This window comes from Amphibalanus amphitrite, unplaced genomic scaffold (assembly GCF_019059575.1).
Source record: "Amphibalanus amphitrite isolate SeventyFive unplaced genomic scaffold, NRLGWU_Aamphi_draft 001168F_arrow, whole genome shotgun sequence".
NCBI classification, from domain to species: domain Eukaryota; kingdom Metazoa; phylum Arthropoda; class Thecostraca; order Balanomorpha; family Balanidae; genus Amphibalanus; species Amphibalanus amphitrite.
This window is the reverse complement of record NW_024882662.1, coordinates 92,846-113,146: the sequence shown is the minus strand read 5'-3', so window position 1 is coordinate 113,146 and position 20,301 is coordinate 92,846. Positions and strand designations below refer to the sequence as shown.

The 20,301-nt window shown below is 49.9% G+C and overlaps 2 protein-coding genes and 1 non-coding gene across 4 annotated transcripts; 2 read left to right on the top strand and 1 right to left on the bottom strand.

The window, feature by feature from the left end:
- The first annotated feature begins 1,642 nt into the window (after positions 1-1,642).
- Positions 1,643-4,724, top strand: LOC122370787. The gene is made up of 5 exons (XM_043346688.1): positions 1,643-1,887; positions 2,270-2,383; positions 2,885-2,925; positions 3,580-3,769; positions 4,446-4,724. The coding sequence occupies exons 1-5, from the start codon at positions 1,809-1,811 to the stop codon at positions 4,622-4,624; spliced, it is 603 nt and encodes a 200-aa protein (XP_043202623.1). The 5' UTR covers positions 1,643-1,808; the 3' UTR covers positions 4,625-4,724.
- A 1,179-nt stretch (positions 4,725-5,903) lies between these two features.
- On the bottom strand, positions 5,904-18,482 carry LOC122370790 (nucleolar protein dao-5-like). Of its 2 annotated transcripts, XM_043346690.1 has the most exons (8): positions 18,125-18,482; positions 14,966-15,093; positions 10,687-11,863; positions 10,006-10,158; positions 8,648-9,410; positions 8,005-8,211; positions 7,032-7,175; positions 5,904-6,528 (listed from the first exon to the last, which is right to left on the bottom strand). In XM_043346690.1, exons 2-8 carry the CDS (start codon positions 15,075-15,077, stop codon positions 6,520-6,522), a joined length of 2,565 nt encoding a protein of 854 aa, XP_043202625.1. In that variant the 5' UTR covers positions 15,078-15,093; positions 18,125-18,482; the 3' UTR covers positions 5,904-6,519. The 2 variants fall into 2 exon arrangements, with proteins under 2 accessions (XP_043202625.1, XP_043202626.1); XM_043346691.1 differs by lacking the exons at positions 14,966-15,093; positions 18,125-18,482 and adding an exon at positions 14,222-14,351.
- Positions 14,818-14,891, top strand: Trnai-aau. The gene has a single exon. It is a non-coding gene; the product is annotated as a tRNA-Ile (tRNA).
- Positions 18,483-20,301: the final 1,819 nt, after the last annotated feature.

The window sequence follows — 20,301 nt, the reverse complement described above, 5'->3', positions numbered from 1 at the left end:
CGGATCCAGGATTATCTTCGGCCAGGGCCCAGGGGTCAATGACATTTACATGGAGGCGGCATGTTTTCCATCTAAAAAGGGGCGGCAAATGCATACAATTGGAGCGCCTAATTGGTGAAAATTGAAGGCAAATTCCTCTGTCTCTTGTCCTTTCTCTAATGTTGTTTATGGGTGTAGTGATTTGATAGTGTTGCGGCGCCCCGATTCTTCTTCCTGGTATAGGTGTTCGCAAATATTTCACACCGTTATTGGACAGGAGCGGTTCTGGGAAAGGCATTCCCGGCATTTTGGCAATATTTCCCTAGGGTAAGGGCGGGTAAGAGTACGCGGGCGATAAGAGTACGCATCAGCTGTTTCGGTTGCTTAGCAACGCGGGTTTGTCGAGTTCATGAAGTGACATGAAGCCGCCAGTGCGTGCATGTCACCAACGGAACGTGGGCGTTGAGCGGCGACGCTGTTGAGTTTAAGGCGATGAATATTATTTTCGAGCGTTATGATATTATTATGATATGGTACAATAATTTTGATACTCGGCAGTTGAGATAAGGAACATTTCCGTGATTGTTGTGGGAAACTTGTGAGGTTATCTGGGGAAATACTGTACAGTGCAATATTCTGTTTGCGAAGTTTTGCACAACGTTTCGGGGTTGTTTTGTGCGCGAATTGCATGTACGGTAAGAGGACGCACTGTTCAGGAGGGTAAGAGTACGCAGCATTATACATTAAATCGAATATACAGAAATATAGAATTGTTAATCTATCGCTCAATGACGATTGTTTTGTAGGTATATCATCAATGGAGCACTGTGATGCAGATGCGTACCCGAAATTCTTCCAAATACGAGTTATTCTCCTTTTTGATTGTGCATTTTTTTTTTTAAGAAACACACGACATGATTATTTCCTGATTTATAGACTTGAAAGATTTATTTTATGTTTTCCTATTTGGATACTAGAATTAACTTAAATGCCTTCTCAGTTTGAAGTTAAGCATTTGGACAGTGCAAGCTGCATAGGTGTGTGTTCATATGCTTGCGTACTCCACCCGCCTGGCGTGCGTACTCTTACACACCCCATATGGTAAGAGTACGCAAGTGCAACGGTTCAGAAAATGTCGGTTTTAGACCACTTCCATTTACGCTGAAGGATCGTTGCCCCATGGGTTCATGGCTAATTCAATGAACTTTACTATTCCCTATTTGCGATTTCTTTCCTTCAAATATTAAACAAATGAGAGCAAGAAATCCACTAAGTGCGTACTCTTATACGACTTCACCCTATATGACAGGGCTGAACACAGCTAACCTGACCGCTCACGCGTGTCTCCGCTGTCCAGGGACGAGCGGAACGGTTCGCTGGACAGCTGAGTCCGACGAAACCAGGGCCACGGAACCGCCGGCGGCAGTGTTTGGCACGCCAGTGGTCATCTCCTGTCAGTATTTGTCTCAACAGTGTCTCCTTTGCTAGAGTTTGTCTCAAGTGTCTCACTCATTGTCTCAGCAGCGCGTGTATCGTCGATGCTTGTCTCACCAAGCCAGCAGTGTTTCTCTCGTCAGCGTTTGTCTCGTCGGTCACCTGTCTCCCGTCAGTGTTTGTCTCAGTCGGTGTGTTATTGTTCCACCCTTCCCTGGTCCCAGCGAGCCCGGTACGATCGGCACGACCCCTCAGGCTGTTGTCGGCCATCAAAAGGACGCCTCGACCCGCCGCGCCGTCACTCGCGTCCCAGCCGTGGTCCACTCAGCTCGACTCTTCTCAAACCAGCTTGACTCAGCTCGACTCAGCTCGACTCTTCTCCGCCTTGACTCACTATGAAGGTGACGCTGCTCCTTCTGGCGCTAGCGGCAGTGGCCGCGGCAGCAATCGTCGAGAAGCCATCTGACGATTCGGGTAAGCCAGCTTTGCACATTTCTGAATGTCCCAATCACATAGTAATCGTTTCAGTTCTGGCGTCTCCAGCCAGGGCAAGGGGGCAGGGGGGGGGGGGGGGGGGGGTGCAGCTAAATGGGCGTTTGTTCACTTATTTTCATGTACTGCCATGCCATAAGCATTACGTAAAAAAAATAGGATCTAGAAGTGGTAAACCCCCCCACCTCCCCAGCTGCCTCAGCGCACCTAACTTTTTTAGCGTTTCCTTCTTGCATTTGGTGGGGGGGGGGAGGGGGATCGTATTCACTTATGCAAAGCTCTAGCCAGGGCACCCGCATAGTGTTGATGACATCTGTTGCTGATGCCATCATCTGATGACAGCTGTTGCTGATTTCAATTGCAGATTCCGGGCCGGGCAAGTTTCTTTTGGTTGCTCACCGGCGTAAGACGACTACAGTGACGTCACATTTAATGCTGACTACCACCGTCACCGTGCCCTACCGCTGTGACGTCACACGTAAGTAGAATGACGTCACTGGAGGAGCGTCCATTTTTAGTGAATGGATTTCAGATAAGATGGAATATCGGTTCTCCGATTCCTTCGAGCTGTAAATATATCGGGAGAAGCCTCTATCACTTCAAAAGCAGGTATCCAGCTGCCCGATTGAATTGTATTTTTTTAGAGTCAGCGAAATAGTTCAAACTGAAATTGTCATTAAAGCGAAAGAGCGATTGTTAGCGACACTGCTGATTTGGTTGTATCCCCCGTAGAGCGTTTGAGCAGTCGAGTCAAGCTTATAATACCTTACCTGTTACAACAGCACCAGTAGTCTGGTGGCCTGAAAAGGCCACCGCGATCCCTTTTCAAAAACTTTTATCAGGAGTCACTACTGACCTGGAGTTTACCCCCTCCACCCTGGAAACACGTCCCTAGATTCTCCTGGCTGTCGATTACAGCGCGCCACAGCCCACAAACGAGCTTACTTACTGACATTTCTTATCCGTTTTCTGGTTTCAGCGAACCTCTCGGCGTGTACAGCTGGAACCGGTAGGCGCAGGGTAAGTTATCTCCGAAGTAACTTTCGACCGCAATTTATTGGGCCCTACCCACTACAAGTAGAATATGGAGGGCAATAGCAGTTAAGGAACTTTTAATAAGAATATCTAATGATCTACAATGATCCTTAGGTAATTGTGATTACTTTTTCACGAGGGATGTAGGGACAAACAACCAACCAACTGGTTAGGTACATCGCCTTAAATTAGGTACTTAGGTACTAATAAAAAAGCGTTAACGGTAGACCCATGCATAGATAACAGTACTAGAACTGTTATCTACTGTTATCTACTGTTGTTCTACTGTTATCTATGACCCATGTAAAAATGATCAATTTCTGGAACAAGAATTTGGAATCGGTGCCTGTTTATGGGACTAAGTAATCGCGCACAAACAATTACAGGGGAGTGAATGATTTGAAGGGGAAAATGAAACACTATTGGCACTGTTGACTGTTGACTTGAGATCGATCAAGTCGCCTGCAGCACAACAAATGTGTATTTTTTTTGTGGTAAGCCACATCTGCCGTCAGGTTTTCTAAATGCAATTTGCGTAGGTCCGTCAGCGACGCTACCTCCGTTCAACGGACCAAGCTGAATGCTGATGGACAAACGACAGTTAGAGGTAACACACTAATCCATGTCTGTGTCCTGCAGAGGTCTGCCAGGGCCAAGGCAGCATCAGCACCCAGCAATGAAATGGAGCCAAACGCTGAAATGGAGCCAAACGCCGAAATGCAGTCCAACGCCGAAATGCCGCCGAACGCTGGGACGGAGATACCGTCCAACACTGAGATGGAGTCCAACTCTGGCATTCAGCTGGACAGCTCGATGCAGCAGACTGACGGTAAGAGCATGAGACTGAAACTGGAACACCTGCTTAAGAGATTCGGTGTTTTACCATAATATAATAAGCCATTATAACTTGTTAAGTAATGAATAGCATTGTTATCCACTATATGATTTTATCATTAAGGACATAACGGGGAGTTTCGAAATGCAACAAGTTGATTCAGGCTCTACTCCACAAGAAATTGTTCGCGCAGGAGCTTTCGAATTGTATTACAGATATCGGTCGCAAATATTGGGATCGATACCCCCCCCCCCCCCGAACCCAAATACGACATGCTGACGAAGTTTCGTAATACGATTCGAAAGCTCAGACTCGATTTCTTGAGGAGATAGGTCTGAATCAGCTCGTCGATTTCTGTTACTCAGCCACAAACTCAGCCTTACATGTATTAACCAAGGCTATAGAACTGGTATTTACCCAATGTTATTTAAAGAATGTGTGATGCAATGTAATACACTTGTCACTTACATATAAAAAACGCTAAATAAATAAATTAATACCTTACACTGGAGATGGTAATTCACCTTATCAGAAATTCAAAAACTCAAACAGGTCCCAGGTCTTTCTACGCCTTTCGACACAATTATTTCATTTACTGATTTTTTCACAATTTTTTCTTCTTGAAAACTGCTAGATCACCAACATCTGACCCGATGCGCCGCTGTTTCAGGAGCCGGCGATAGCGCCCGTCTGCTGATCCACACCCGGATCACTGAAACATACACCAGCACCATCGGCACCAGGACGGTGTCCGTCACCAACTCAGCCAGCACCGAGTACGTCGCCTTTGCGTCATGTTTGGCGACAGACTACGCGGCTACTCGACTACCAACTTGCCCGTCGCCATAAACTTCAGCCAGCGCGCCTGGCCGCCGGTTAAAGGGACCCTCCCACCTTAACATTAGTTTTGAGTTGAGATAGCCAAGTTTGCGGCCAGGCTCAGAAACCACCATTTATCCTGGTCGCAACCCCCGCAGCTTTATGGTGTTCAAGAAATTTCTTCCCTTTACTTGCAGGGTGGGACCAGCGTGGTCCCTATCTCTTAACCATTACGGGAGTCTGATGACGTCATCAGGCTTTCGAACGTTCGTTAAATGTTTGACTAAAACGTTTTGTAGCACGCGGTGGTATATGCTGCTTTGCGCGCAACAAATGCCGCACTTTCAAATAAAGTCGCTAGGAACAGCGGAGATCCCAAAAAGTAAACAAAAGTAAAAGGCTAATATCTTGAAAACCGGTGAATATTTTTCCATGAAATTTGGTAGATATTCGTTTTTGCTCTTTCTGAACCGAGCGACATCACTTTCATGCCAATTCATTAACTTTTTTGAAGGTGGGAGGGTCCCTTTAACACGGCTCGTTAACCCGAGTTAACCCGCGGGCTTTTAACCCGTGTTAACCGGTGCCGTGGCAAGGGTCTCAGTTTTTGACAGCTCGCCACAGTGGCACCTAGGGGACACGGCTGCCACCAAGCTAGCACTCCGGTAGGGATTCGCGAGCGTCTGGTTGGGATCGGAAGCTTGTCTCCTGCTCATGCTCGGCCGTTTTGATGCTGTTGTCGACGACCGGAACTGACTGGACATGGTCTGACCTAGCTATTGTTCTTTGATATTGTTTTTGGCCCGTCCGGCATCAGAATGTTGTATTTTGGTATAAATATACGACAAAATGCGTACATTGTTTAATTAAATATTGGATTTCGTAGCTCCATTCCAGTAGAAATGATAAGAAAGTACGATATATGAGAAGAAATGGATGCATGGAATGCGAGCGAGCGAGAATGCGAATTGTAAACGAATGAGCGAAAAGTAAATAAGTTATTGATCTTACTAAGATAAAGCAGATCAATAACGTCTTTAATATTGCATGAAAAACGAATTTTAACATAGAACGTTTATCGGTTAACACATAGGCAGCCCACAACTATCTAGTACCTACGTGTGAAGCTCCATATCACCTGAGCCACGTTACACCACTGGTGTAATAACACCACAAGCTAGTGTAGATGTGCCTCGTATATTTTTTAGTTATAATTATTTTTTGCTGTTTACTTAAGTTTCCAAAATGGACAACATAGTACAAATGTTTATCATTAGGTAGAGAAGAGAGATCGGGACAAAGGCGCCACCATTTTATCATCGCTTTATTGGAAACCGGAACTAGCATCAGTTACATCACACTGGAACCGGACCTACATCACACTGATGGCGACATAGACCACATCAGCCGTATGGACCCGACATACCAAACACCGGACACTGACGTCAGGCGGCGTCAGATGACGTAACTCCTGACTGGCATCAGCTGACGCGAGCTAGCAGCTGACAACAGCCTACAGAAATGACGTCAGTTTGAAACAGCTGATGTGGTTCTCCATCAACTGACGTGGCTTTCCATCAGCTTCCACCAACTGACGTGGCTCGACATAAGCTGACAAGTCAGCATCACCTGACGTCAGTCTCCATCAACTGACGTGACAATTCATCAGCTGGCTGACATCAGCTGACGTGGGTCATCAGCTGACAACATCCAGCATCAGCTGCCGCCAGTATCGGGCCGAAGAGTACCATATCGCAGGGGCCGACAGGAACCAATCGCTACACCGAGGCGATCTCTCCACGAACGACAGCACTTTCCAACTTACAAGTTCCACCATCCAGCGTTCATCGCTCGCTGTCCATCGCTCGCTGTCAACTGTCCACCGTCCAGTGATGATCATGGTCCACAGTCTCCGGCGCACGGCTCTACTGTTTCTGAGGACAAATGTGAGACACACCGATGGGGTCAGGTTTAAAAGTTATGGAAGGGGGTGAGCGCTTTTAAACTTATTAGTTATTACTTAAATGATGTTACGAGATACGAGATAAAATGATGTTCCAAAATTCAGATGAATGCAAAATTTCAATACGAGACAAATCCATTAGACAATTCTTCGTAATTTCAGGCACGCAAACCTGCAATTACCAAGGGACGGGAGCTTGTTAATCAATCACCGAACTCTTTAGCGGAGTTTGCCTGATGTCTGAAACGTTAAACTCTACCCAAAGGCTCAGTAACCTTTGCTACATGCATTTCTCTCTCAGCTTACATGGCGCAGTACGAGCTGCATGTCTCTCACACAAATCTCACCTAATGCCGGGCGATGTAGAAGCTCAACCCCTCCCGAACCTTACCTTACCTAATGTCTGTAAAACTCTCGATGAATCTCACCTGATACCTGGTGTTGTAAGGGCTAAAACTCCCTCCCGGACCTCACCTGGTGCCTGTTGCAGTACGAACTGAAGCTCTCCTCGTCCAGCCGACAGCCGGCCTCGGCGGCACAGGGCACGTGGAAGCCGCGCCGACAGCCGCGGCCCAGGCAGCCGACCGTGGCGCCCACCACTCCGCACACAGAGCACAGCTGACCGAGGGCGGGGGGGGGGGGGTCAGACAGGGCGGGCAGCCAACCGTGGCGCCCACCACTCCGCACACAGAGCACAGCTGACCGAGGGGGGCGGGGGGGGGGGGTCAGACAGGGCGGGCAGCCGACCGTGGCGCCCACCACTCCGCACACAGAGCACAGCTGACCGAGGGGGCGGGGGGGGGGGGTCAGACAGGGCGGGCAGGCGACCGTGGCGCCCACCACTCCGCACACAGAGCACAGCTGACCGAGAGCCAGACGGGGGGGGGGGGGGTCAGACAGGGCGAGCAGATACAGTAGACAGGCAGAGAAAATAAGGGTCTAGAGAATACACACAGCATACCAGAACTCATCAAACGACACAGTGAACGCACCATGATACAGCGAACAACAAGGATTCAGTGCGTTTATCAAAAGCACACAAAACACAGTTAAATATCCAAGGCAATCCAAGAGGCAACAGCCTTCAAAAGTCAACCTTAGCTTCGGCCTAGAGCGAGAACTATCTTGAAATCCGTTCCACGCAAGTAATGGCCACAGCTGACCAGGCTTTGCCTTAGTTGTATGATCTCTGACCTGTCCTGAACTCTGCTCCACAAAATGTGACCTGTCCTGACCTCTGCCCCACTGAATATGACCTTCCCTGGCTTTAACCCCCTATTTTGACCCATCATGACCTCTATCTTGCCCTATCCTGTCATGACCTTTCCTATACAACATGTGACCCATCTTGACCTCTCCTCTACCCTACCCTATACCCTGCCCTGGCCTCCATCTTGCCCTGACCTCTCCCCTGCCCTGCCCTGCCCTTTCCTCTACCCACCCTCACCTCGGCTCGACTGGCTGTGATGGCATCCTCGATACCCTGAATCTTCCCTGCCGAGAGCGTCAGCTGTGGACTCCAGGCCAGACAGGACTCATGGAACCAGGTCTCCAGCCGGTCACCCAGCCGGGCCACCTCGAACTCTATCGGGGTCGAGGAGGTCGGGGTCGGAGCTGGCGCCGCGGTGGAGGGGGTGGAGTCGTTTGTATCTTCCTGAAAGAGGGAGGGAGAGAGGGAGAGAGAGAGAGAGAGAGAGAGAGAGAGAGAGAGAGAGAGAGAGAGAGAGAGAGAGAGAGAGAGAGAGAGAGAGAGAGAGAGAGAGAGAGAGATCCAGTCAGAAGATTGCAAACAATCAGCAAACGTCCAGCATTCATGTGATTTTAGTCTGATTCTCAGAGCAACAGAAGCCTAAAGTTACTATTCGCTCAAAATACACAAAATCTTATGTTATAATGTTAACACCAATACAGAGGTAGTAACTCGATTCACCTGATGCCACCCTAATCTATCCAGGCCTTCCCATCCATACCATGCACTACCCATCACATTACCCCAAACATATCAAAATCTCCCTCTCCAAAGATCTTTCCCTCCACATCTTCCACCGCCGCCTCCCCTTTCCTTCCCTCCTCTTCCCCACCGAACTCACCTGCACATCCCTCTTACTCCGCCTCCTCTGTCTTCCCGCCAGTGGCCTCCCCGCCGTCTCTATAGCTTCCAACCGCCGAGCCACAAAGCACGGCCCCAGCAGATCACCCAGTCCATTGGCGTGAGACCGCCTCCGACAGAACACACACGTCCAGGTCGGGTCCACAGCAAACGCGTCGTAGTTTTTGGCGTAGGCGCTGGAGAAGCCGACGCGCGGCTGGCCGGCCGCTGAGTCCAGGTCACAGGTGATGGGAGGACGTCGGCCGGTGGACGCCCCCTCACGGTCTCCCTGGCAGTTTACCACGCGTACTGCCAGCGCGCCGCTACCTCCGCCGGTGCTGTTTCCTCCTACGACGAGGTAGGGTCCTCGCAGAGGCTCCGGCCGGCCGCGACCACGTCGACCTCTCCCGCCGGCTCGCCCGGGAGGCTCGGCGGCGGGCGAGTCGGCTCGACGCCGGCGGCGACCGGCCGCTCGCCGACGTCTCCGTACCGGCGCGGCAGGTGGCGCTGCCTTGGCCGGAATAGAGGACGCCACTGTCGCCGACTCGCCGTCACCAGCTGTAGCGTCCGCTGCCGCTGTGGCGGTGATGTCCCCGGCTTCAGTGGCGGTTTTGGGAGCGGCAGAGGCGGGTCCAGAGGCGGTGGAGGCGGGGCCGGAGGGGGCCGCCGACGGCCCCGAGCTGCCGTCCGTGGCCTGCCAGCTCTTCTTGGAGCCGTCGTCGTTCCAGCAGCGCCACTTGGCCTCCCAGTCGGCGGCCGAGACGCTGCGGAAAAACGACACAGGACAGGGTTAATTACCGAACCGACTTATACTGAGAAACTTCGGTACTACATGGTCTCTCTCAGAAAGGCAAACAATACAGGGCTCGGAATGAGCATCAAACGAAAAGAACATCGAATAACTGAATATCAAATGCCAGCATGAATATCAAACTTTTGCTAGCAGCTTTTCGTGAGGGCCGGTTTACAGCAACTTTCTGCGCTACAGCAAGATATCTCAAGTTACATGTTTGAAGAGCTCCCAGACAAAACGTCAAAGCAAAGCAGCCTCAAGACCAACACAACACCGCAATCGCTCCACCCAACATGTGACCACCAAGCAACGCAAGACTAGGAGTTTAAACAGATACCCGCTGTGCACAACAGACCGCGCTACCCTTACTGCAACCCTACTGCTTCCCTTACTCCCTTCAATTCCCCGTTCAAGCTCCATGTTCCCTGTTCCCAGCATTCCCCTGTCCGATCCTCTATCTCCCATCTTATGGCGTTGCAAGATGAGAATTACTATGTTATCCTAAAAGTAACCATTAGAGCCCTAGTTAATACATTTCGGGAATTAAGTGCCGGCCGTCCACCTACCCTTCCGGGGCGGCGGGTGGCGTCGTTCCCGCTCCGTCCAGCGCCACTGGCGAGTGTTCCGTCTCTGCCGAGGGGCCGGCACCGTTCACAGGCCGCTCCCGAGAGGTGCGTCCCACCGGGGCAGAGCCGGCCGGGTCCTCCTCTGTCACCGACCTGGGGTCAGGCGGCGAGGGGTGGCCGGGGGTCAGGTGAGGTACGAGGTGACCTGAGGTCAGGTGGGAGAGGGTGACCTGGGGTCAGGTGAGGTAAGAGGTGAGCTGACTAGGTCGGCTGGAAGTCAGAGGTAGCCAAAGATTGGATGGTGGGGTAAGGAATTGACTGGAGTCAGGCGGTAGTGGTGACCAGGGGTTAGCTAGAGGGGTAAAAATGACCTAATAATAATAATAAGGCCAGGAGAAGTTCCCGGCTCCGCAATCATTCTTAGAGGCAGGCGCGCTGAAGGCTGGATTTGAGCACAGCACAATATCCGACTGGTCTGAATGAAGCGAACAGCGAAACGCCAATAACATCAAACGATAACGATACGACTGCAGACCAAAGACGGTAACACAGCTCGAGACTCAGTGAGAGACTGAGGCAAAAAGCAGTGTAGATAGAGGACAATAGTCAGCACAAAGTGGCCCCACCTAGCGGCCATCGACAGGGCGAGTTCCACACCATTCTCTCCGCCCTCTTCCTCACCTGGTTCTGGAGCGTGTCTTTCCGGACGGCGTCCCAAACGGCTCCTTCATGTCGATCGTCAGGTCACCCCTCTTCCTCCTCTTACGCGGCACCCGTGGCGCCGCCCCGTGGCCGTTCACCACACCAGTAGTTCGTTTCGGCACCACGGGGCGGCGCTTGGTTAGCGGCCGACGTGTAACAAAGCCAGAGGCCGGCCGGCGGCGTCGGCGGCGCCTGGCGCCCGGCCGCGGCTTAGTTCGCGCGTCGGCCGCTGGAGGCGCCCCCGTCGCGGTGCCGCTGCCGCTCGCCTCGGCTGGCTCGGTGATGGGTACTTTCCGCGGCCGGCCGCGTTTAGCGGGAGACGACACACCCGCAGCACCGCTCGGTCCAGCCCCTGATGAGTCCACAGCCGGCGCTGTCGTGTCCGCACCTTTCACTGTAGCGTCCACTGCGCTGGCTGAGCTCACACCATCCTTCCCCACTCCCTGTACCCCTCGCTCCGCACCGCCTTCACTCATATTCACATCGTCACCACCCACCGACTCGAGTTCATCGATGTCCTCTCTCACAGCCATAGCGTTTGTATCACCCCACTCTGACGCCGACACGAGTTTGGGGTCCGCCGGTCCCGCAGCGCCGGCCGAGGGCGGTTTGGTGACCACCTTCAGTTTCCTTCTACCTTTCTGCGCCACCGGACCACCTAGCTTCACCTTCTTATGTCGCGCGATCAACCTCGTCGGCGAGGCGGTCAGCTTCCTCTTCGGCGTCTGCTGCTTCCTCCTGTGTGCCTTGACGTCATCCGGCGACGGTCTAGCGGCAGCCAAGGCTATCTTGGCGGCTTGAATGGCAGCTAGGGCGGCGGCAGAGGCACGAGCGTCAGCCACAGCATCTGCGACAATCTCAGCATTGGCGGGAGCTTGGCGGACCACCAACTCCTGCTTCCTTCGACTCTTGGACGGCGACTCGGCCGCCGCCGGGGCGGGGGCGGCGGGGGCGGCGGGGGCGGTAGGCGCGACGCCGTTGATGAGGGCGGGGGCGGCAGACTGGGCGGGTGTCACCACCGCTGTAGATCCACCGCTGAGTGTAGAGGGGCCCGTGCCGACCGTAGGATCGTTTGTGCCGGTGATTGGAGCGCCGCCCGCCGACGGGACGGCCGCGCCGGTCTCCATGGCAGTGTTATTCTGGTCGCCGGTGGGATCTGAGGGGACAAACCAGAGGTCAGAGGGGTCACATCACATTGACATCACAGAGGGTCATAAACATCACATCACACAGAGGGCGGCTCACATTTGTGCCAGAGGGATAACATCAGAGCAGCAATCAGCATCAGTTACGAAGGTCATATCGGAGAATCACAAAAGAGTGATCACGGCAGAAGGGTGACATCAGAGCTATATCAGGTCATAGGTTTACGTTGAGATGGAACACATCAGAGGGGTCAAATCAGATTATCAGTACAGAGTACCGTCAGGCTGCGTATTACATCGTGTTATGACTTATGAAGTCGTGTCATATTTCAAGATAAAGCTACGAGCTGAGACCGTAGCACGAGACAGCACACGGCACTGACTCTGAGTCTGAGTCACTCTGAGTCACCGGAGTCAGGTACCGAGTCTGCACCACCCACTCCGGTTACAGTGGCGGACAGGGGGGGGGGGGGGGTCTCAGGTCGCCTTGGTCACGGCGGGTGTTGGGTTCGCGGTGGTTCGCGGCGGACATACATAGGTGGCGTTAGTGTAGTTATAGAAGCGAGCGATGCGGAACAGGCTGTAAAGTCGTGAGGGCTCGCGGCACAGTATGCTGCAAAAATTATCACGATAACAAGACAGAGAAAGATGCGTGAACGAAACAGACAGTATATAGAAGTGTAGCAGTATGCTTACGAATCAATACTTGACCTATGGACTAGTCAAATAACGCACAAAAGGTTATTGGGGCATTTGACGTTTAGCTAAACGAATACCAATGCATCGAAGTAATTGAATGATGAGGTGAATAAGTCCAATATGAGTCCAGATGAGTAACTCATAAATATTGATAGGTCTAGAGAAAAACTAACATTCGTGTCACGGTTCGCAAGGTTGCAATCGATAAATGTGAAGTGATATGTCCTTATTTTGTAATCTGCACCAACGCAAAGATAAAGTGGTATATTCATTTCGGTGCAATTCTTTTGAGAGTTATTTTATATTTAAGCATGAATAGCAATATAAATTTATTTGCCTGTAAGCAATGAATGCAATACAGGTAAGTGAACTCATGCACACCTATTGAAATGAGAAGGAAAAGAAGGAAATAATTAGGTACACCTAAAAATGGACAACACAAGAACCATTATAAGCGATAAAACCAGTCATAAGCGATTTAACTTATATCAAATATGGAAATGAAGTATACAGAGTTTTTTTTCCTACAAAATACAGGCAATAAGTACAGCCCTCAGCAGACTGCGTGGTAGGTATTCTTTTTCCGACAGACCTGATTATAATTCAAAAGTCATGTTATCAGTCGGTCGAAACTCACGGCAAATACAGATGCAAATGTAGATGCGCCATGCTCCACTCCTTCGATAGGGCCTATCAATAAACAAAGCATACGCCTTGTGTGGCAACAAAATGTAAAAGTTCGTTTTGGTGGCAAATCTAAACTTTTGGGTTTGTTGCAAAACTGGATGGAAAATGCATACGATGATAATGCCAATCTAAGCTGCAGAGTCTCGCGCATCTTGCTGTTACGATTTCCGAGTGCCCGATAGCATAGTATTCGCGTTATTCTCGGTTTTGTCGAAAAAAGAATACCTACCACGCAGTCTGCAGAGGGCTGTACAATAACTAATAAATACAGGCAATTAGTGAAAATCGACTCGAAAATGAAAATGCAGTGACGACTTTCGTCTTTCGAGTTATCACAAGGGCAAAGTAGCGCCAAGGCCGGGTAACAGCCGGGTAACACTAGGATTTTAATGTCTTTGTTGGGTTGGTGTTTACCAGCCCTGCGACTACGAGGCTATTTGCGGGATAAATCGGTAATCGAGCACGTAAGCGCTCGTCCGTGGTCGTGTCCACAACACACGGGAGGAGTAATGTAATGTGGCAGCGATGGGTGGGGCAGTTGGCACCGCACCAAACGGTTGCAAAACATGCCCCGCGCGTATTACTGAAAAGTCCCGAGCACATTTTGCATCCGTGGAGTGGACGAAGGGCGGGGTTGTTGCATGTCATCATTCGCAAAATCACATTCGCGAATTAACCGAATGCAATGAAAAAAGTATACTAACTATCTTACTGTGTGTAGGCACCCAAAAAGGGAACCGTAATTACAATATTTGGTGAATGGCTAGTCAAGAAAAGCCACCACAAAATACTTATATTCGGTAATCCACCATCAAGACACCGAGACAATAACGGAAATTTATAAATTTGATACGGTTAATTACGAAATTGTATGCTTTCATATTATACCGAATCTTGGCAGCATTGCATTTCGTCAATACTTAATTTATTATTGCATTTTTTAAACGCTATAACACAAATATAAAGTAAACGGTGCTCTGTACCTAAATATGCAATGTCCAATGGATCCTTCAACCTGCAGCACACCGCATCACCTTTAATGTTTCAATAAATGATCACAACCCATTCTTGCCTTCCCTATCAGATATCACGTGATTTAAATTAATCACTAAGCAAAACATACCGGACGATTTTACTTGATATCACCCATAACCGGCAAGTCACTGACAACAACTGGCAACAGGCAACTACGGAAATTTCTCAACATCCGCGTAATATTAGTCAGCTGTTGTATAAGAGGCGCAGTATTTAGTGACGTCACTAAATCACGGAATGTAAGAAAATAGGTAGATAAGCAAAACGGCAATTATTACAAGGATTAATAAAACTGACGTTATTTGAGTAAAACACGATAACTTGGCCTTACCATGCTTGTAAAAATGTTAAACGTGCCCATAAACATCTTACATCAGGCGAAAAAAACATTCCAAGGAAACTTGCGAGATTCAGAAAATTCCCAAAACCTTCGAGAGCCAAGTGCTATCGATAACATACATTCTAGAAAATATAACAAAAATAAAAATTTTCAAGGAAAGCTAAGATCAGCTACTATTGCACCAAATCCCGCAGCATCACCAGCGGCCGGTTAGCTCAGTTGGTTAGAGCGTCGTGCTAATAACGCGAATGTCGTGGGTTCGACCCCCACACTGGCCAAGATTTTCTCACCGGGCCGACAGTTGACGCCCACTACGAGCTCGCCTACCAACAACCCTGTGCCGCATACAGACCTGCCGTAGGTTTCGTGATTTCATTTTCGTGCAGTAGTGGCTGCTGAGTAGGCTGTTCCGGCAAATGTTGTTTGATAGGTGCAGGCTCTGACTCCGCAACAGCTCCCTCCATCTTGAATTATAAACGACTGTAAAAGAAGAAGGTAGAATCTAATTAAGCAATGTTGTTTTGCTAATTTGCAAACGCCTCAGTGATAATGCGACAGTGCCGCTGGTCGTAAGGATCAGAACATATCACTTGCGGCATTACCTAAACTAAGAACGATGTTATTGCGAACTTAATCAAATCGTAGTGAATACGATGAACACGATCGTATTGAAGAGTGGAAGAACAGCACCAAAGCGAAAAAAAATACATCGCCGTTCCGATCCCCCGCACCGCTTCCCAGCAGCCACGGACCAAATTATCAGGGAAATTGTCCTCTTCCAGATTTTTTTAATGTATTGTTAAAATCACTCGCCGACGTTTGTGCCATGGAAATGACAAATCAAATACTGAACTGAACCACCACGTATCTCCCTGTCAACCGCCGGGCAGTTAATGGTTGGTTCGTGTCGTGTGTTGTTTTCAGTCAACGTGTTCCCACTTCCCAATGTTATTTCAAAAACCGTTAGACGGTGGGATGCTGCAAATATGCAGGTAATGTTGATAAGAATCCTTTTTTTTCAAGCAAGATTTGCCGATAAACGGAACAAAGTTCTGTCGTTGGGTCCAAAACACTTACAAATTTCATGAAGATCTTTTTTTCTTCTTTTTTTTGCAGTTAAAAAAATACTTGTAACACCCGCTCACAACCCAACCCCGTAAAGTTGCGTCCAATAGATGCTTGTCGGACCCGATAAAAAAACCTCCCAACACACCGCAGTCAGGCCATCTGAGACACCGTGGGGCGCAGACTCCAGCAGCGTACTGAGTCGAGCCCCTCCCCCCCCCCCGAGCAAATTCCATCCCGCAGCCACTATTGCTACTCCCCCCCCCCCCCAAGAGTTCCCATCCTCTCCCCACGCAGGAGCGCCGCCCCCAGGCAGCCGGCCAGACGGACGGGACGCAGTCAGCTGTTAGCCGGCATCGATCAGCTGACTGGAACCTCGCACAAGGTAGAGTGCGCGTCTGCGGCACGTGCTGCCCCTCCCCCTCTCCCGTACCTGCTACCTAGGGGGCGAAATGGCCGGGGAGAATGAATACGTGGCCTGTTAAATATTAGGCATTAAAATATTTTCACACGCGAAAATGAGTCTTAAATGTACCGGCGCAGTGGCCAGTGCGCACGTTGTTGCCCACGGGAGAACAATGGAGATTGGCAAAGGTAGGGGTGGGATAGGGTGCGGCACAGGACGCTGATACACCTTTCGTTCTGTGTAAATTAGATTTTGGAAGCATCAAGCACATCTGCCATAAAAGGGAAGCTGGACGCCGTTAGCGTCCTCACGCACGTGTCCGCCCGACGGGGATTGGTCTCTGGCAGTTGGCAACGAGCCAGCGACCGGATATAGCCCCGGGCGGTGACTGTCAAGGTCACGACTCTACGAATAGTGGGAGGGGCTTATAAGCTACAGCTGTTAGCAACGACCATATAAGTATGCCCCGGTCAATTGCAACGACTTCTGAAAATACTTTGCATTTAAGCCACACGGTAGGGTAATAGTAAAAATTCAAGTGTGAACATTATATCGAGTTCTAAATGTAGATAAACAGAAAAAAAATATACATGAAAGAGTAGAAAGCACAAGGCTCGAAAGATAAGAAATTAGAACGAAAATAACTATGCCTAAGGTTTGTTCAAAACAATAGGTAAGTCTCGCAGAAGAAAAATTGGTGTAGGTACCTAATGGTCACTTTATAATTCTTACAAGATAGCAAGCTACAGAGAAGTCTACAATAAATGATATTTATTCTCTATCATATCGCTCGTATCTTATCTCTAAAAGCGTAAATATCGAATTCGTGATATACCTATCAATTTTAACAAGTCAGTACGGTTGGTCAGCAGTCAGCACCTTCGTCGGGAGACGTTCTATTCGATAGGGCCAGAAAGAGAACTCGGTTCTTCCCTAGCGACACTAAGCCGGATATTTTCCCCTTTTTTACGACCCACCCGAACTACATGGAACGGTCACATGTGTGATCCACATGGCTGGACGGCGGGTCTGCCCTCGAGGTCGGGTGGCAGCATGGAAGGGATGAACGGGACGGTAAAATAACAAAACAGGAATAAAAACAAATAGCTAACTGGAAAGAGGATCGGAACGGAAAGGTTCAATTACGAGGTTGCTCATTTGCAGTCGACATTTTGCAACAACAAAAAAAATCGATACATCCTCCTAAGCTGGCACTTACTCGTATATTTATAATTTAAGGATAAGTCTCGCAACAACCCTAACAATTTGCATTTCGCTAATTGTATTCTACCTTCTTAGCTATAAGAACAAAGATAGTGGAACACAGTTCCTCAAATTTATAAAGTATTGCTGTGAACGGACCGAAACGGTGTCTTTTTCATAAAATATTTTCCGTGAAAAAAATCGTAACATCCGAAAGCAAAATAAGCCATCTCGGTCTGCCTTCCCAATACATAAAGAAATATGCAGAAATAATCCTGTTAGTGATCACTAATAATGCAAAAGGACCTATGACAAAATAGGCTGAAGAGTTTATTTTTATGATGTTACCGTTACTTTTGCTTTGTTTTTATTCTATTTTTACGTTTTTTTCACGAGACACTATAAAAAATAAGCCTAATGAAAATGTATTACAAATGCATGACCAAGCATTCCTCGTGTTAAATTAACGATTGTGGACAATGACCTTGCGCTTGACGTGCCCGTAAACCCACGCCAAGGCGATAGATCTGCGTCAAAACATGCTTAGATCGATTCATTTGCGACAGTTGAACTTAGCGAATCGATAAAACTAATTTTATGTTCATCACATTATGCTTGACCTCTTTGTAAAACATCATATCACAAAACAAACACTGCAACCGCCAACAACACAAAACACCAAAGAAAAGTGAAAACAACACCCGATGCCCATGCCAACGGAAATCCATCCGTCCCATTCGCGATCACTACACTGACACCAGCCACCTTCATGCACTCATAACATTACCAACATTACCCATTACCCACACAACCTTTCCCATTACCCACATGACTTACCTCGCGGCCAATATTCACCACGCCAGCGTGCGGTTCAGTTCATTCAGTACCCGGCCGCCGGCCGGGACCCCAGCGTGGAGCCCTTACCGCCGACAGGCATTGCCTACCGTCCCCAACCGGGAACGTCTGTTGCCGATACGAGTCGAAAAGATCACACGCGACACGATCTTTCACTCGGAAATGTGAAATACAAAACGGACTTTCACGTTGCACTGATGGATTGTAAATATGAGGGAGTGAAGAAGTGTCGAGCGAATCGGAATAATATCGGGATTCCGCACGGGCGACACACAAGCACGGCGTAACAAATAGACGGCCACCGGACGGCCTTCGCCCCGTAGCGATTAACTGCCGAGACGGCCGGTAGATGGCAGCAGCTACCGGCAGGGGCGCTGGCCACAGCAATATGCGACGGGGGATGGGGAGGGGAAGCGTACGGTCGAATGGTGAAAGAAAAGTTCAAATTTTCTTATCTTATAATTTAGATGATTTAGAAAAACTTCATTGAGATGGACATGGTCATAGAAATAAAACAATTCCGATCAACAATAAAGGTGATGCGATTTATACCTATGCGTCAGCAACATCGCACGTGGACACAGTGCATATATTTAACTACCGTATTTATTTAACATTAGTCTGTAAAAATATTTTTATTTTTGTCAGCTACGATTTTTGTATGATGTAATTTCATACATATTCTGAAAACGATTTTACATTGAAATAAGAACAAATTTCTTACTGGCCTAGCATCAATACCGTTTACGCGGCCTTCACGGCCAAAGGCTCGGGTCGGGTCAATGGTCAGTGGCGGCGGAATAGGGGGTGCAGGGGGTGCAGCTGCACCCCCATCGAAAAACATGGGGGTGCAAACATATCTTTTTGCACCCCCAAAATCCGTACAAGGGGCCCGTCGCACCATCCAATACATTTTCTTCTGAAAGCCAGTGATCGGGAAACGAACACTGATGTGGAATCATCCGGGATGTCCAATTATGGTCAGGAGAGCCCCATGCTAGTCTTTGGGGCCCCCACACCGGTTAGAAGTGTCCCGAGCCGCGTTTGATGCTCCATGCGGCATCTGAGGGCCCCCACGATGGCCTCAGAGGGCCCTTTTATGATGATCTCTAAGGGCTTCCACGATGACCTCTGTCCCCTGGGGCCCTACAACGGCCACTAAGGGCCCTCATGACGACCGCTGAGGGTCCCACAGAGACTCCAGGGCCCCAAGGAGACTCAAGGGGCCGCGCTGGCCTCTGAGGGCCCCTATGACGGCCTCTGAGGGCCCTTACGATGATCCCTGAGGGCTCTCACGACGACCTCTGTCCCCTGGGGCCCTATAACGACCACCAAGGGCCCTAATGACGACCGCTGAGGGTCCCACAGGACTCCAGGTGCCCCGCTGGCCTCTGAGGGCCTCTACGACGCGCGACGGTCGCTGAGGGCCCTCGTGACGGCCCTAGACCCAACTCAAGTCTGAGGGCCCATTTGGCTTCAGACGGCCCAGCGACAGCCCCAACACAGCCAGGCTGCAGGGGCTATGCTGGCATCTGGGGGCCTGCAACGGTCTATTGAGGGCCCTAACGATGGCCTCTAGCGTTCTTACCAAGGCCTCTGAGAGCCCTGCAAAGGTATCTGAGGGCCCATGAAGACTCTCACTATGGCCATGGACCCTCATGACGACCTCTGATGATCCTCTCGAAGGCTCCTAAGGGTCCTCACAACAACTTCTGAGGACCCCAGGATGGTCCCTAAGGGGCTGAGGGCCCTGACGACGACCTCTCTGAACCCTCACGATGGTCTCTAAGACCCAACGGAAGCTCCAAAGGCCCACGCTGGCGGCTGAGGGCCCCACGACGGCCTCTGAGGGCCTCGACGCAGGCAGGCTCCAGGGGCCATGCTGACCTCTGAGGGCCCTCTTGACGGCTTCTAGGGCCTAACGAAGGCTTCAAGGGCCAACGCTGGCCTCTGAAGAACCCTACGACGGCCTCGGAGGGCCTCAACTTAACGCAGGCAGGTGCCAGGAGACATGCTGGCATCTGAGGGCCCCGCAGAGTTCAGATTCAGAGGGCTCAACGACCTTTGTGGACCTTACGAAATACGAAGGTCTCCGAGAGCTCACGCAGGCTCCCAGAATTCCACAATGATTCTCAGGCCCCATGTCGGCTTGTTGAGGC

Coding starts and splice junctions, on each gene's coding strand:
- LOC122370787 (XM_043346688.1), top strand. CDS start 1,809: ATGAAGGTGACGCTGCTCCTTCTGGCGCTAGCGGCAGTGGCCGCGGCA. Junction 1,888..2,269: donor GAAGCCATCTGACGATTCGG/GTAAGCCAGCTT, acceptor TTTCAATTGCAG/ATTCCGGGCCGGGCAAGTTT. Junction 2,384..2,884: donor CTACCGCTGTGACGTCACAC/GTAAGTAGAATG, acceptor TTCTGGTTTCAG/CGAACCTCTCGGCGTGTACA.
- LOC122370790 (XM_043346690.1), bottom strand. CDS start 15,077: ATGGAGGGAGCTGTTGCGGAGTCAGAGCCTGCACCTATCAAACAACAT. Junction 9,411..10,005: donor CCACCCGCCGCCCCGGAAGG/GTAGGTGGACGG, acceptor GTTTTTCCGCAG/CGTCTCGGCCGCCGACTGGG. Junction 7,176..8,004: donor TCACAGCCAGTCGAGCCGAG/GTGAGGGTGGGT, acceptor GCCCTCGGTCAG/CTGTGCTCTGTGTGCGGAGT.